Source organism: Eschrichtius robustus, chromosome 13 (assembly GCF_028021215.1).
Source record: "Eschrichtius robustus isolate mEscRob2 chromosome 13, mEscRob2.pri, whole genome shotgun sequence".
In the NCBI taxonomy this organism is placed as follows: domain Eukaryota; kingdom Metazoa; phylum Chordata; class Mammalia; order Artiodactyla; family Eschrichtiidae; genus Eschrichtius; species Eschrichtius robustus.
In genome coordinates, this window is record NC_090836.1 from 22,373,822 (window position 1) to 22,388,727 (window position 14,906).

Genomic DNA, 14,906 nt, shown 5'->3' on the forward strand with positions numbered 1-14,906 from the left:
TTCGGTTGCCAACCATCTACAATCCGTTACTAATGTTTTTATAGGGAAGCTATCGGCATTGAAAATAAGGTGTTAGGAGATCACAATGATGATATTATTTTGCCTCAACAATTATAGAGTCTACTATAATATTCATTTGGATGCCTGGTAGTTTCCTCAAACTCGACAGGTCACAAACATACTCACTGTGAAGAATTTTCCCTCCCTGCTAATGGACATCTACCCTCTCTTCCAAATTAGAATCTTGAGATAATCCTTAATAACTCTCCCTCTATTGGTCTAAAATCCTGGACCTCTAACTCAGTAATGTCTCTTGGGCTGTCCATGCTTCTTTGTAGACCACCAGTGCCCTGACACAGGCCTTCTCTTGGGTGGATATTTGCAGCAACCTAACTGAACTGGCCTTCCTGTTGATAACTTCTTCCTCTCCAATCCAGCCCTCACTCTGCCTCTAGTTACTTTTCTGAAACTAAACATGACCATGTTCTGCTTCCTGTAAAAGCTTTTGCTGGCCTCTCTCCCATTGCTCTTAAGATAATAACATGGACAGTTTCATGGCCTGGTTCTTACTACTCCTCCGGGACACACCAGCCACTGCAACGTTGGCCATTCCATGAACACAGTTCCTTTTTTCTTGTCTCTGTTTGCCTTCACTCTGCCTGAGATTTCAAATGCCTATTCTCCCTGAGCCCTTTCCTCGGCCACTTCTAACTTCCCATTCAGTTCTTCAATGCCATTTCCTCTGTGCAACCTCTTTCCACACTTTGGACATGGAACCTTCCATACTTTAACCCTAGTATTTACTACATTGTGTTGAAATATACATTGGTCCATCTCACTCTGGAAGTGTGAGCTTCTCAAGAATGGTGGTTATATTTTGTCTTTGTATCTCCAGTGCCCAGTTCAGTGCTTGAAACAGTGTGTGACCTTGACAGATGTTTTATGGATAAATAAATGTAGGAAGAGGCAGAGCTTGTCTTCATTTTCTCCCATCCTTCAGGCATTTGTCCTAGATCTTCATCTTCTGAGAGCTGCCTAGCTTTCCTCCTGCCTCTGCCTCTCCTACTTCTTCTTTAATTATTTAACGACACTGCTACATTCCCATCTCTCCTCCAGCATGACTTGTCCTACATCTTCTGTTTGTTTTTCAGTGCACAGGATAGCCCATGGGCTGAGAGGATGGATTTTAGAATCAGACTGTGTTGGTTCAGATCGTATAAGCTGTGGAATTTTGGGCAAATTGCTTAACTTTTCATGCCTCAGTTTCCTCATCTTTAAACTAGAGATAATTAAAATATATCATAGCGTTACAGGAAGATTAAAAGTTAAAACATGTGCAGCATGTAGTATCCCTTGGTGCACATTCAGGGAACGTTAGATGCTACTAGTATTAGCTCAGCTGTGAGTGCTCCAACTGTGGACTCCTCTCCTTTCTCCTCCAAGCTCCTTCTTCTGGGCTCCATAGAATACCTCTCTTAGCTAACCTGTCCCCTCCCATGAGTTCTTTTTTACAGAGCATGTTCCACTTTATCTCCCATCCTCCATACACAGCACAATTATTTTCTTAATTAAAAAAAAAATTTTACAATTTTTATTTTGTTTTTATTTTTAAATTTATTTTTTACAATTATTTTTAATTTAAAGAAGTGATTATTGAGTCATGGACAGTTTAAATCAGATAGACAATGGAGTCTGGACAATCACGGATGGGCATGGCCTTCACAGAATAGGCCATCACACTGTGTTGGATTGGCTGCCCGCATAGCTCACTCACTGAGCCAGCCCAGGGTCTTTAAAGGTGACACTAGAGGAACAAGATTGTGCGGGGCACAAAGTCAGTCTCAACTTCGTAGTATAGTACATCCAATATTTGTGTGTTTGTCTATATGCATCTCCACACATTGCTGGATTATTTTAAACCAAGAGAAGGCACATACCACAAGGTACAGGTCAATCCAATAGCACAATGTTGAAACTATTGAAAAGCAGGTAAATTGTCATGTGTTGGGTATCTTGAAGCCAGAAAACTGGGCCCTGCAATTATGAAGTGAGTTTGCACTGGTGATAGAAATATGCTTCTCATTTAAATTTTCCTGAGCTTATACTTGTCTGTAATTCTTCATGTAACCAAATTAAGGAGGGGTTTCGAGGAGGGATGGAGTGGGAGTTTGGGGTTAGCAGATGTAGCTATTATACATAGAATGGATAAACAACAAGGTCCTACTGCATAGCACAGAGAACTATGTTCAATATCCTATGATAAACCATAATGGAAAAGAATATTAGAAAAAGAATATATATATGTGTATAACTGAATCACTTTGCTGTACAGCAGAAATGACCACAACACTGTAAATCAACTAGACTTCAATTAAAAAAATTCAGATGCAGAGAAGGCTCTGCTGCCACGTCCTTTTTAATTCAGCATTCAGTTATATCTCTACCATGTGAAGTTGACTTGAAAGGGAGGCCAGGACTTGGTTCCTTAGGGTATCCTGTGCTACACTGAGCCTATTTGGTGCTACCCTCCTAGCTGCCCTTAATCAGCCATGCTGGAGGAAGGAGAACATGGAGCTCCCTTTGGTAGAAGAAGACCAATTTTCTTCATTCCCACTTTACTTCTCTTGCTTGAGCAGGTTGATATGCATGCTAGCAGCCCAAATTGCAGTGCCTAGCAAGCAATTTTAGTAGAAGTGCGTTCTTTCTACACTAATTCTAGATTCTCTAGATGCAGCTCATTACTTTTCATTCAATATATGTATTACTCCCAGCAACCTTCCTGTCCAGACTCACAACAGTTTTCCTCCACTGAGTAGACATGCCAAGATGAACCTTACTTCTCGCCTGCCCCATTCTACTTCCTGTAGAGTTATATACAGTACGTTTACCTATAGAGGTGGAATGAGAAGATTTGATGGGAACAGAAGGGAGAAAGGGAAGGTTGACTTGGGGACTGACTGACTCAGAGCATAGCTCTCATGTAAAAGGGGATGGTCACCCGTTTTTCCCGATGAGAGCAGCCCGTATCCTGGTGTAAGGACAAACTGTGAGAGTGAGTCAAAGTTTTCCCCTAGTTTCTTACGTTAGGCTGTCCACAAACTGATTCTGAGAATGGCATGTCAAGGGAGTGGCCCAGATGCAGTTAGAAAAATTCCTTAATAGACTTTTCTTTGCTTTAATAATGGTATTATCTAGTTTATGTGTGATGATGGAATTTTGTTTCTATATTGTATTATTAGGTATGGTATTACTCTCTAGTTTTTATGTTTACAAATATAAAGTTAGGGGGTATACGAGGCTCTGACAGTCTACTAACATATTTGATAGGAAATTCTGTACCTTTTTGAATCTCTCTCCTCCCTTGACTTCTGAAACATCATTCCTTTTTTGTTCTCACATTAGCTCTCTGATTTTTCTTTCTCACTTTTTTTTGGCTTCTCTTGCTAGATGTTCTTTGGGGCTCTACCCTTGATCTTCTTCTCTTCTTAACGTCTATTCTCTGTCTTTCAGCATTTATTTACTTCTTTGGTCTCTCTGTCGTGTTATGTCTTGATGACTCTTACATCTTCTATCTCTAGCCCTGACATCTTTCATGGACTCTAGACCCTTATATCCAACTGTTTAACAGATATTCTTTCCCAGATGTCTCTTAAAGAATTAAAACTCAGTATGTCCAAGAATAAACTTACCTTTTACTCCCCCCCTATAGCCTACTCCTTCAGTATTCCCCAGCTCAATGAACAGCACCACTATTTCCCCATTCATGCACTGGGAGTGTGGAGTCTTAACCACTGGACCACCAGGGAAGTCCCTCCAAGAATCATTCTGGATTCCTCCTTCTTGAGTACCCAGTTGGGCACCACCTTCTGTACATTCTCCCTTTTGAATATTTCTTGTATTCAACCAACCCGTCTTTCTGTCCCCAATGCTTACTCTTTGAGATAAAACCCTCATCATATCTTGCCTGGACTTCTGCAATATTCCTTAAATATAATAGACACTAAATAAACATATGTTGAAGTAAATGAATATATAAATATAGAGCTATAAGTTATTAAAAATCTCAAGGTCTGTTTGATTTTTACATGAATGTTTGTCTTCTCTACCCTATATTTATGTAACTGAGCTCTTTAGAGCTAAACTTTACATTTCTCCCAGTTAAAGTTCATCACAATAGCTTTGTTCACTATTCTAGTTTTCTGACCATATTGTTACTTTGTCATCACTTTATGTCATCTCCACATTTTATAATTTTGCTATTTTTTTATTCCAGACATTGGAATAAATGTTGGTCAGGAAAAGGCCAAGGACAGAGATCTAACAACAGGCCAAGGATATTTTACCCTAATCTCATGTTAGGTAAAATTGTTCACTTGCATGCATATTTGTAGAACTCTACTCTAATCAAGGACAAATTTTCTATCTTGTCCAAAGGAATATCATACAACTTTTCTTAAATGTCTTGTTGAAATCAGTATAAACCGTGTGGCTATTGTATTTATTTAATCTACAATTCCAATGACCCTATACAAACGTAAATGAGTTTGGGAAAACTTGTTCCTAGAAAACACTTGCTGGATTTAATACAACTTTCATTTCTTTTTAAAAAATGTTATTATACTATAAAAGCAATTTTTAAAACTATAGAAAGCTTAGAAAATAAAAAAGGAAAATACTGTATAATCCTATAGCTGTTTTAAAACAAATACCATTATAGTGTATTTTGTTTAAGTCTTTTTGAGAAGCATGCTTTTCTATAGTTAATAGTGTACATATAATTTGTAGGCATTTTTAAAGTTTATCCTGACGGTTTTCCAATGTTGCCTCAGTTTACATACTTCTCATAGATTCATAACATTCCATCCTATGATTGAACCATAAACTTTAAAACACACCCCAAATTACTGGACCTTTGGACTACATTCAGTTTTTAAATGATAAATAATTCGATTTTGCCTACATAGATTTTTCTTTATATTTTTCTTGCACACCTCCCAGAAGTTGTATATTTGGGTCAATTTTCTGGCGCCTAATACATATATCTGGCTTAGTCAGTAGGCTGGGTTATGCTACAGCAACAATCACACATACCCCAATCTCATTTATTTAACAAAAAACAAAAAACCCTTAAATTTCAATGGCTTAACACACAGATGTTTATTTCTCACTCATATCAATTCTGCTGTGTGTATCAAGGATCTCCGGGGTAGTTCCCTTCAAAGCAGTGACTTGGGGATTCAGGCTGGTTCCATCTTGGCCTCCATGATTAATGTGGTGGGGAAAGAACTTGAGGTTGTACAGGGACCTTTTTTCTACCGCCCCTGCTTGTCAACTGCACTCACAATCCACTAATCAGAACTAGTCATATCAACCATATGCGAAAAAATGAAACTTAGGACCACTATCTCACACCATACACAAAATTCAACTCAAAATGGATTAAAGACTTGAATGTAAGGTCTGAAACTATAAAACTCCTAGAAGAAAACATAGGCAGTATGCACTTTGACACTGGTCTAAGCAATATCTTTCTAGATATATCTCCTCAGGCAAGAAAAACAAAAGCAAAAATAAACAAATGGGACTTCATCAAACTAGAGAGCTTCTGCACAGCAAAGAAAACCATCATCAAAATGAAAAGACAACTTACTGAATGGGAGAAGATATTTGCAAATCCTATATCCGATAAGGGGTTAAGATCCAAAATATATAAAAAACTCATATCAACTCAACAACAAAAAAACAAACAACCCGATTAAAAATGTTTCTAAAGAAAGACAAATGGTCAATAGGCACATGAAAAGGTGTTCAACATCACTAGTTATCAGGGAAATGCAAATCAAAACTGCAATGAGATATCACCTCACACCTGTTAGAATGGCTATCATCAAAATACAAGGAATAACAAATGTTGGAAACAATGTGAAGGAAAGTGAACCCTGGTACACTGTTGGTGGGACTGTAAATTGGTGCAGCCACTGTGGAAAACAGTATGGAGATTCCTCAATAAGTTAAGACTAGAGCTACCATATGATCCAGCCATCCTACTTCTGGGCATTTATCTGAAGAATATGAATACACTAATTTGAAAAGATATATGCACCCTTATGTTCATCATGGCATTATTTACAATAGCCAAGATATGGAAACAACCTAAGTGCCCATCAATGGATGAATGGATAAAGAAGATGTGGTATATATAGATACACAATGGAATACTAATGACCATAAGAAAGATGAAATCTTGCCATTTGTGAACAATATGGATGGACTCTGAGGGTACTATACTAAGTGAAATAAGTCATATGGAGAAAGACAAATATAGTATGATTTTACTGATATGTGGAATACAAAAAACAAACAAACAGAATAAATGGACAAACCAAACCAAACAAAAACAAACATGTAGATACAGAGAACAGAGCAGTTGTTACCAGAGGGGCGAAATGGGTAAAAGGGATCAACTGCATGGTGATGGACGGAAACTAAATTTTTGGTGGTGGGTAGGCTGTAGGGTATACAGAAATAGAAATATAATGTTGTACACATGAAACGTATATAATGTTATAACCAAAGTTACCTCAATGATAAATAAATCTAGGGAATTCCCTGGTGGTCCATTGGTTAAGATTCCGCACTTCCACTGCAGGCGGCACGGGTTCGATCCCTCCTCATGGAACTAAGATCTCGCATGCCGCACGGCACGGCCAACAAACAAACAGACAGAAAAAACCCTTAAAAAAATACAAACCCTTAAAAAAATCTAAAAAAAAAAAAGAACTAGTCGTGTGTTTCCACCAAACTGCAATGGGCGCTGGGAAATATGTCCTTTGTGTGTCCAGTACGAGGAGGAGCGTCACTATTGGTGAGCATTAAGTCCTACTCCAGTGGAGTGGCTTTGCACTATGTCAGTTTAGCTTCGCTGGAACTACGTTCCTCAGAATCCCCTCTCTCATAGGATTATAGGTTAATTTTGACCACAGGAGATATTTTCGTGAGATTTGGAAGGTGGGAGTGAAGCAACAGTCATTAAGTTCAGAAGGAGTAGGCAACAGGTACCACTGAAGCCTGATCTCCTGCTCACCATGCTGGCGTGGGCAGCGGCAGGTCCACAGTCTTCCGTCTTCCAGTTCCCATCAGATCTCCTCTTCAGCTTCGCTGAGTCCTGGGTCAGATGCACATGCATCTCCATGGTGAAGGACACTAGCTTCTTTTTTATGTCACATGAGCTATGGAGTTTGGAGGTAGCAAAAGCTAGTTGCGAATTTTGTTCTCATGGGTCCTAGTTTGTCCTTGCTCTTCCATGCCTCACACTCAGCTTTTTCTCCTGACCACCAGCCCCACTGACTCACCGTGACTTCAGACCTACCACCACTGATGCAGAAGCAGCAGCCTTCCATCGAGCTCTTCACCAGCTCTTCACTACAACTGCATGATGTCAAATCCTTAAAATCCTTGGGTTTCTCTGGTGGCGCAGTGGTTGAGAATCTGCCTGCCAATGCAGGGCACACGGGTTCGAGCCCTGGTCTGGGAAGATCCCACATGCCGCGGAGCAACTGGGCCCGTGAGCCACAACTACTGAGCCTGCGCGTCTGGAGCCTGCGCTCCGCAACAAGAGAGGCCGCGACAGTGAGAGGCCCGCGCACTGCGACGAAGAGTGGCCCCCGCTCGCCGCAAGTAGAGAAAGCCCTCGCACAGAAACGAAGACCCAACACAGCCAAAAAGAAATAAATAAATTAATTAATTAAAAAAAAAATCCTTAAAATCCTCTTAGTCCATGTCACCCAACCTGATTTTTCTTCTCCAATAAAACCCTAAATGATATAAAATACATTAATATTTTTTATGAAGCAGGGTCTAATTTTAAGGTAATGTGTTCACAAAATTTTTATTTGAATATACTGCTGAGAAGACCAGGATCGCAAAAAGTCATTTGATCCATGTTGAAAGAGAGGGAACAGGTTACGGCAGACAGAAAGGCAGATACAACTGTCCACAGTGAAGACAATTATAAAAACAAAACGAAAAACCCAGTTATTAGAACAGGCAGCAGCCTCAGAAGAAGGTTTTTCCTACACAAGTAGATTTGAGGGAAGGAGAACTTTGGAAGGATGTGCTGCAGTGGATTGTAGAGGGAATCCACACCTGTATCCACATTCCCACAGCTGTTAGGAGGGCAATTCTACCTGGAGCTGATTTTACCCCAAGGACCAGAGTGAAAAAGGAACAGGCTAATCTAGGGGGAAATCCACATTGAAGTGTAAAGACCAGAATTTTCTGTTAGATTGAGTCAAACTGAGTTCAACAACTTCTCTCTGTTCTTATAAATTTCCTACTTTGATCAGGTTTGGTCTCTGTGTTTCTTTGTTTGCCATGTGGCACGTTCCATGTGACGTGCCAGCGCCTCTGCTGTTGGGGAAGGACACAGGAGAGGTTCAAGTACACAGATTTCTGGCCTGCTGTTGTGCTCTGAAGACTAGCCTTCCCAAGACTTCCTCAAAGCACTGCGGTCGACAGTCAAAGGCAGGGTGACGTTCAAATGTCCATCACACTCCCCTCCACGTGTATCCTCCCACCCTTCGTGCTAGTTACTCTCACTGGAAGAGGAACACATTGTCCAATTTCCCTCCCCAAACCTTTCCCCGGATCCCAAACAAAACAAAACAATTCTTGCCACACAGCTTCAAGGACACTAGAAATTGACCATGTGAGCAGAGAATTCTCTTTGTGGTTTGCGTGTGATTCATGCAAGTCATTTTGATTTCAGCTGTCCCATGCTCTGGGGGTTAAGAACCAGGAAATCCTGGATGGCCAAACGGCCTGTACCCACAGAGCCCCTGCTGTGTATTATCAGGATGTAGATATACCAGTAGGTGTTGGCCAACTGGGAATTTGACCAACTCTCAGTAAGCGCTGGACACAATGGTCCACCTGGATTAGCTCACCAGTGTGATTCAAGTCACCAAAATTTTTGTCCCCCATGTCTCATTATGTAAAATAGCAATAATAATGACTCATACCAATGGATACATTATTCAGAAACGTTAAGAAATGAATAAAGCACTTAAAGTATCACATGCAAAAAAGCTAAACAAATTCAATTTTATTAATAATAATTTATAAGTTATACTTATCTGGCTTTGACATATATTAGAATCATGTTTTTTGCGGCAAATGTAGCATTCCTCTACAGCAGGAAAAAAAAAAGGCTACTGGTGAAATGAGAAGAACTGGTATGATAATTTTATAAATTAATTCAAGTCTGTGGAAACACTTCAGTTCAGAGGTGACACCTGGATTTGTTTTCAGATTTCTCAAGTTTCACATGCATTTTAGCTCCTCTGCTCCATTCTGGTATAGTGTATTTTCTTCTACTAAATGGGGTAGCTTTATCAACAATGCTTTCAGAGACAACAAATGAGTGACTAGAGGGCCTCAACTGGCCTCAGGCATTTTCTTCAAAGTGGAATTAGGTGTTAAATTTTGCAAACAGAAAGTTCCCCACAATAACAGATGCAAACTATTACATATAGAATGGATAAACAACAAGGTTCTACTGTATAGCACAGGGCACTATATTCAGTATCCTGGGATAAACCATGATGGAAAAGAATATGAAAAAAAGTATATATATATGTATAACTGAATCACTTTGCTGTACAGTAGAAATTAACACAAACATTGTAAATCAACTATACTTCACTAAAATAAATTTTAAAAAAAAGAAGCTCTCCACAGGCTTCCCCCTCCCTACATACAGTGTGCCCCTCACACTTGCACGCATTTTAGTCACTTGCCTGGTTCCTGTAGGCACCTGTGCTTGTTTTTAAGATGCCTGCTGCACCCCTCTTTGCATTGTATCATGTGTCAGGGCATCCTGGAACAGGTCTGTGGGTCAGAATATGCTGATTTCTTATTCTGTAAAGATTTAAGAACTGCTGGAGGGAACACACCTCTTAAGGCTACTCCCCACAAAGCCCTGTTCTTTTCATGTTTAAGGGTTATCTCTTGAGCCTGTAATCTGTCACATCATTATACTTGTGCAATATTTACTTACTTATGTCCCAGTCTACTGGGTCCCTGGAGGGTAAGCCCTGTTCATCCTATTATCTATCCTTCACTCCTTTCTCCTAATCATAGCGAAGTCCCAATCTGCACCTTCCCTCCCCAAGTCTCCAGATCCCCAGCCTCTCTGCTCATTCTCAGCCCTGGGGTGTCGGGGTAGAGGGTGGGCCCTACTGCATGATTGTTTCTAACAAAACAACTATAAACTAAAAAGAGCAGCCAAAACAATGAGTTGCGAGCTGAGAATACGGAAAAAAGCAAACAATTAGTTCTGACTTGAATGAAATATCTTCCTGACTTATCAGTAATCCACTAGAAACTGCATCCTCATCACCAACAGAAAAATTTCAGTATGAAAGAAAATAAGCCCTGTCTAACTTTTTTAAGTTAGTTTAAATATGTTTTACATGTATAAAATTTATTTTTTAATATTATAGTCTTAAAACATACTTGCATGAAACTCTTGGACCTCAGAATGGAACATGTAGGGGAATAAAATCCTTTTGAAATAAAAAATTATGTTCAGAGGAAACTTATACTTTTAAACCAATATGGGTTTTAATAACTAAATAGTAAAACATTTTCCTTAACATCAAAATCAAAGATGATTATATTTCTTTTAATATTGCTATATAAATATGAGAATGTTAATTGATACTTGCCTAGGTCAAATATTCCAGTTGCATTAACAAACATATACAAAACAAACATAGATTTATAGCAAATGTCAAATTTCCCCGTGATTATCTTCTCCATCATGAATTTCATAGCCTTGAAACGGCCGTTTTTTGTTTGCTTTTGTTTTTTTCGCTTTATAGTCTTAAAGTATTTAGGCAGGAAAGAAAGAGAAACAACTGAGAAATATTTCAATTTTGACTAATTAAGAGTCTGGTTAGTTGTAATCGCTTTTGAATACTTCTCATAGGAGAAAACACACTGTGACATGGTGACCTGCCACTCCACAATGGTTGGGGAGGTTAAGCCATTTCTTGATGGCAGTACCTACCCAATGGCTCATTCTCTATAAAAAAAGTGTAAGAAAAGACTAGATGGTTCATCTGAAAGGCAGGTTGCTCTCATCTGTACAAAGTAACTTATTTTCTTGATGCTGGAACATCCATCAGAAAAATTTTACTTTGTGCTAAACAGGGATAAGTTCTGACATTGGAATATAGCCAGTGTTTTCCACCTTTCTCTTCTTTTCCCTACCCGTGAAACTCTCTGCCTAATTAAAATACTTTAAAAGGTACTTTTCATCTAATACTGTTAATAACAATAATGGTCTTGGATTTTTTAAACAATGGCTGCTTTGGTCTACTTCAGTTTTGGTGATGCCATTTTAAAAAATCAAATATATGATATAAAGTTTCAATGAAGCATTAGGATCGAATGACAGTGGAATTTCTCATACATTTACTGAATGCCTCCTAGGTTCAAAGTTCTGTGTTCCATACAGATATATATCCCAGTTTCTGAGTATCTTTGGATCATGATCCTTCAGCAACTGGTTAGGAAAAATACTATCAGATCAGAGTAAGGAATTCTTAACTTGGGGAGGTATTTGGAGGAGCGGGGGAGGTGTACCAGCAGATTCAGTACAAAAATTCATTGCTCTGGGTTTCAACAGCTTTCCTCCAAGTCTATATTTTAACGGGGTGTGTGGAAAAAGGATTGGTTCAGGCATCCTTTATCATCTACCCAGACCATGATTTGAGAATTTCAGGAGCCAATAGCTTAAAGTATAGTAAAATAATCCAAAAGCTTTAAAAATGGTCATAGCAAACGCTGTCCTGAACTTAAACCTTGGTGGTAATAACATGAGAGTTTAACAATGCAATTTTTTGTTCTTTTGGGGGCAGCGACCAGGAAAGGTCAGCTTGCAGAGCACCTCCAAGAGTCTGGTGTCACGTGCCTGCTCTCTTGCCACGTGGCAGTTCTCCCAACACTTTCATGATCTGAATTTTGTCTTAACATTCTAAAAGCATAATCGCTAAGAATAATACAAGCATGGCAGGTTAATTTCTCCCTCCACAAATTCTGGTTGCATAATTTAACACACAAACAATTTGAGGAAGAGGTTATTATCTCTTTACATTTTGAAAAGCTCTTACTGATACAGTTTAAAATATGCAATTGAAACGCTGCATTTTCTTGAGTATTCAATATGTTTCTTGGATTTTTTTTTCCTAACTGCAAGAATAGGATAAATGAAACCACTCAGTTCTTAAGCACAGCAAACATGAATCAAATAGTTTTTACTCCATATTTATAAAAGGCAATGCCACCATCATAAGTTTCTCAATATTTCCTGTCACCTTTAAGCATGTTCATTTATTAATCTCAATGTATTTTAATAGCATACATACGTCCTTGGGGCTTACTGTCAGCTTTTTTGTCCCCAAATCTTTGAAAAGTCTTAGCCTCTACATGACTTTAAGCATGTTTTTAAACAAGTTTTATGAAAACCTCTTTTCGTGCTCCATATTGACAGAGCCCCTCTGAATCTGGGAGAAGGAAATCACATCCCAGTTGCGTTGTCAGCCCGAGGGGCATAAGCTCCAAAGCTCTAGTTCCTAGAGCTGTAAATCCATTGTGTTGCACGTTATAAATAAGGAAATTGGCCTGTGACAGCTACGGTTTGGAAGCATTAACATTTTTCTTTGCAACTCTCATTTTTAATCTTTTCAGTTATTTCCCTTAGTAAAACTTAGCCACCAAAATATGACTTCCTGTATCACTGACCTATATGCCATAATTAAAAGAAAGAAATTCCAACCAACCATGACAAAGGTTGCAGTCAGCATTTAAGACAAAATGGACTTTTATAGATTCAGCCAAAGGTAGTTCTCTCCGCCCTGCATCTCCTTCCACCCCGCCTCCCCCTACCTTCTCCGTCCATTTGAGCAAGGGACCTCTCTTTGCATTAAGAATGCGTGATGTGTGCTTTTTAGTGGCTGCATTTTAAGTTTGGTCTTCTCAACCACGAAAACACAGTTAGAAATTGTTCTCGGAGCTAAACCACTCAACATCTTGGCACTTGGTTGTTTTTAACTTTTCAACAATAGGCACTGTTCACTCCCCTCCATCTCAGTTCTTTATTCAGTGATCAGGCAGTACACTGATGAAAGGCTAGTCACGGCTGCCCCCATGGTATCAGTGTGGTGGCATGTGATGATTCACATGGGGTGTGTTTGATCCGAGAAAGCCCAGTCTCTGCTTATTCTTCCTTTGTTCTGTCATCTGGGGGAAAAGAGAGAAGGCGTTGAGCTGATTTTCTCACTCTTTCTCAGTGCTGGTGGGACACACAATGTTGGGTGAATATTTCCCAAGCACCTATAGTCTGTCCAGCATCATAGAAAATATATTTATCAAAAAAGGGAAAATATTTTTTAAAGTGAATTTCCCTAGGCAGAGAAACAGAGCAAACCCCTCTCTGTGGTTAAGAAAGAGGAACCGTGGTTCTTTTAAAGCAGCCCTTGCTTGTCACACACATATAATCATCGCCATCACCTTAGTCATTTTAAAACCTACCACGGTTACTTTTGATATTATTTTTACTAATGCTAACAATTTTACACGACGAAGGGGTTGACTGTAGCATTGAAATGACAGGTACTAAGGACGATCTGCCTTTCTGATGAATTTAGTAATGGCTATGATGGCAGAGAATACGATTTTCTATCAAAAAGTCCAAAGAGGTCCTTGTCTTTCGGCATCTGCTCCTTCCTTCCCCGTTCCGTAGACGTGTCACACAAGATGGGGAGGTGTGATAAGTAGAAGTAGCCTCTGCTTGCAGAGATTTGGTTCTTACAACACAACGTGGGGTTTTTTTTTTTATTGGAATTTACAATCCATCGTGGATAACAATCTTGCTCCCAGGAGTCTCCAGCCACCCCTCTCTCCCAGTGGTGAATGATTTCACATCCTCCTGCCCCCCCCCAGCTCCATCTCCCGAGTGCACTCACCTGCTCCTTGAGCTCCGCCAGCTGACCGGACAGCTGTTTGACCAGACTCATGGTCGATTCCAACTTCTCCTGCAGGTTCCGAATCTCATTTTGTTCACTGTCACCTTCATTGCTAACAAGGGACATAGCTCGCATCCGAGGAAACCAGTCCAAATTCTTCTCCTAAAAGCAAATACATGTGCAGGAACAAGGGAATAAATATGGAAGAGGGCCTGAAGTTCTGTAAAGAACGTTTACAAGTGTTCATTATTATTAACATTTAAATCAAAGTTTCTTAGCACCCAAAGCAAAAGGTACTCTTTCTGGCCAGGGGTGGGGAGAGGTCGAGGGTGGGAATGAAGTGGAGGTTCAACGCTGGTCTTTGTGAGCTGGGGGAAGATCTTAAATATTGCAACAAACTTCGTAGGGGCTCCCAGGGAGGTCCCGGATAAAGCATTTAGAGTGGCGCCCTGAACACTGTGGGCGATCAGTGAATCTTGATGAATGATAAGGTAAGGTCTGGAGATGCTAAAAGAAATGTTTCAGCTCCAGCCACCCATTCTGGTTTACCTCCCACTTCCCCAAGACAGGCTCCCAGCTCCGCTCAGGGAAGAGGGAAGTGGAAGGGCATGGCCCTAGGTTACCCTGTCTGCTCTCTTTGGAAACATTTTATTACAGTAGGAAGGAGGTTTTAGAGTTAGACTTCCCCAGAGGGCAATAGCTGGTGCCACTTCTGTTTTTCCAGGCTGACTGAGTGTAGGGGCGTGAGTGCATACGTGTGTGTGTGTGTGTGTGTGTGTGTGTGTGTCCCCTCCATTGTGGTAAAGACAGATGGTGAAAGAGATACCCACCTCTCTTGAAAACTCTGCCTAATTGCCTACCATCATAGAATCACTG

The 14,906-nt window shown here is 39.9% G+C and overlaps 1 protein-coding gene across 2 annotated transcripts in view; it reads right to left on the minus strand.

Annotated features, from left to right (window-relative positions):
* Positions 1–9,082: 9,082 nt before the first annotated feature.
* Positions 9,083–14,906, minus strand: part of ITPR2 (inositol 1,4,5-trisphosphate receptor type 2) — a 524,186-nt gene continuing 518,362 nt past the window's right edge. For both annotated transcript variants that reach the window (XM_068561342.1, XM_068561340.1), the window contains 2 exons: positions 14,031–14,192; positions 9,083–13,305 (listed from right to left, as the gene is read on the minus strand). In XM_068561342.1, coding sequence (XP_068417443.1) covers positions 13,219–13,305; positions 14,031–14,192 — 249 coding nt within the window. In that variant the 3' untranslated portion in view covers positions 9,083–13,218. The remainder of the gene's footprint in view (positions 13,306–14,030; positions 14,193–14,906) is intronic.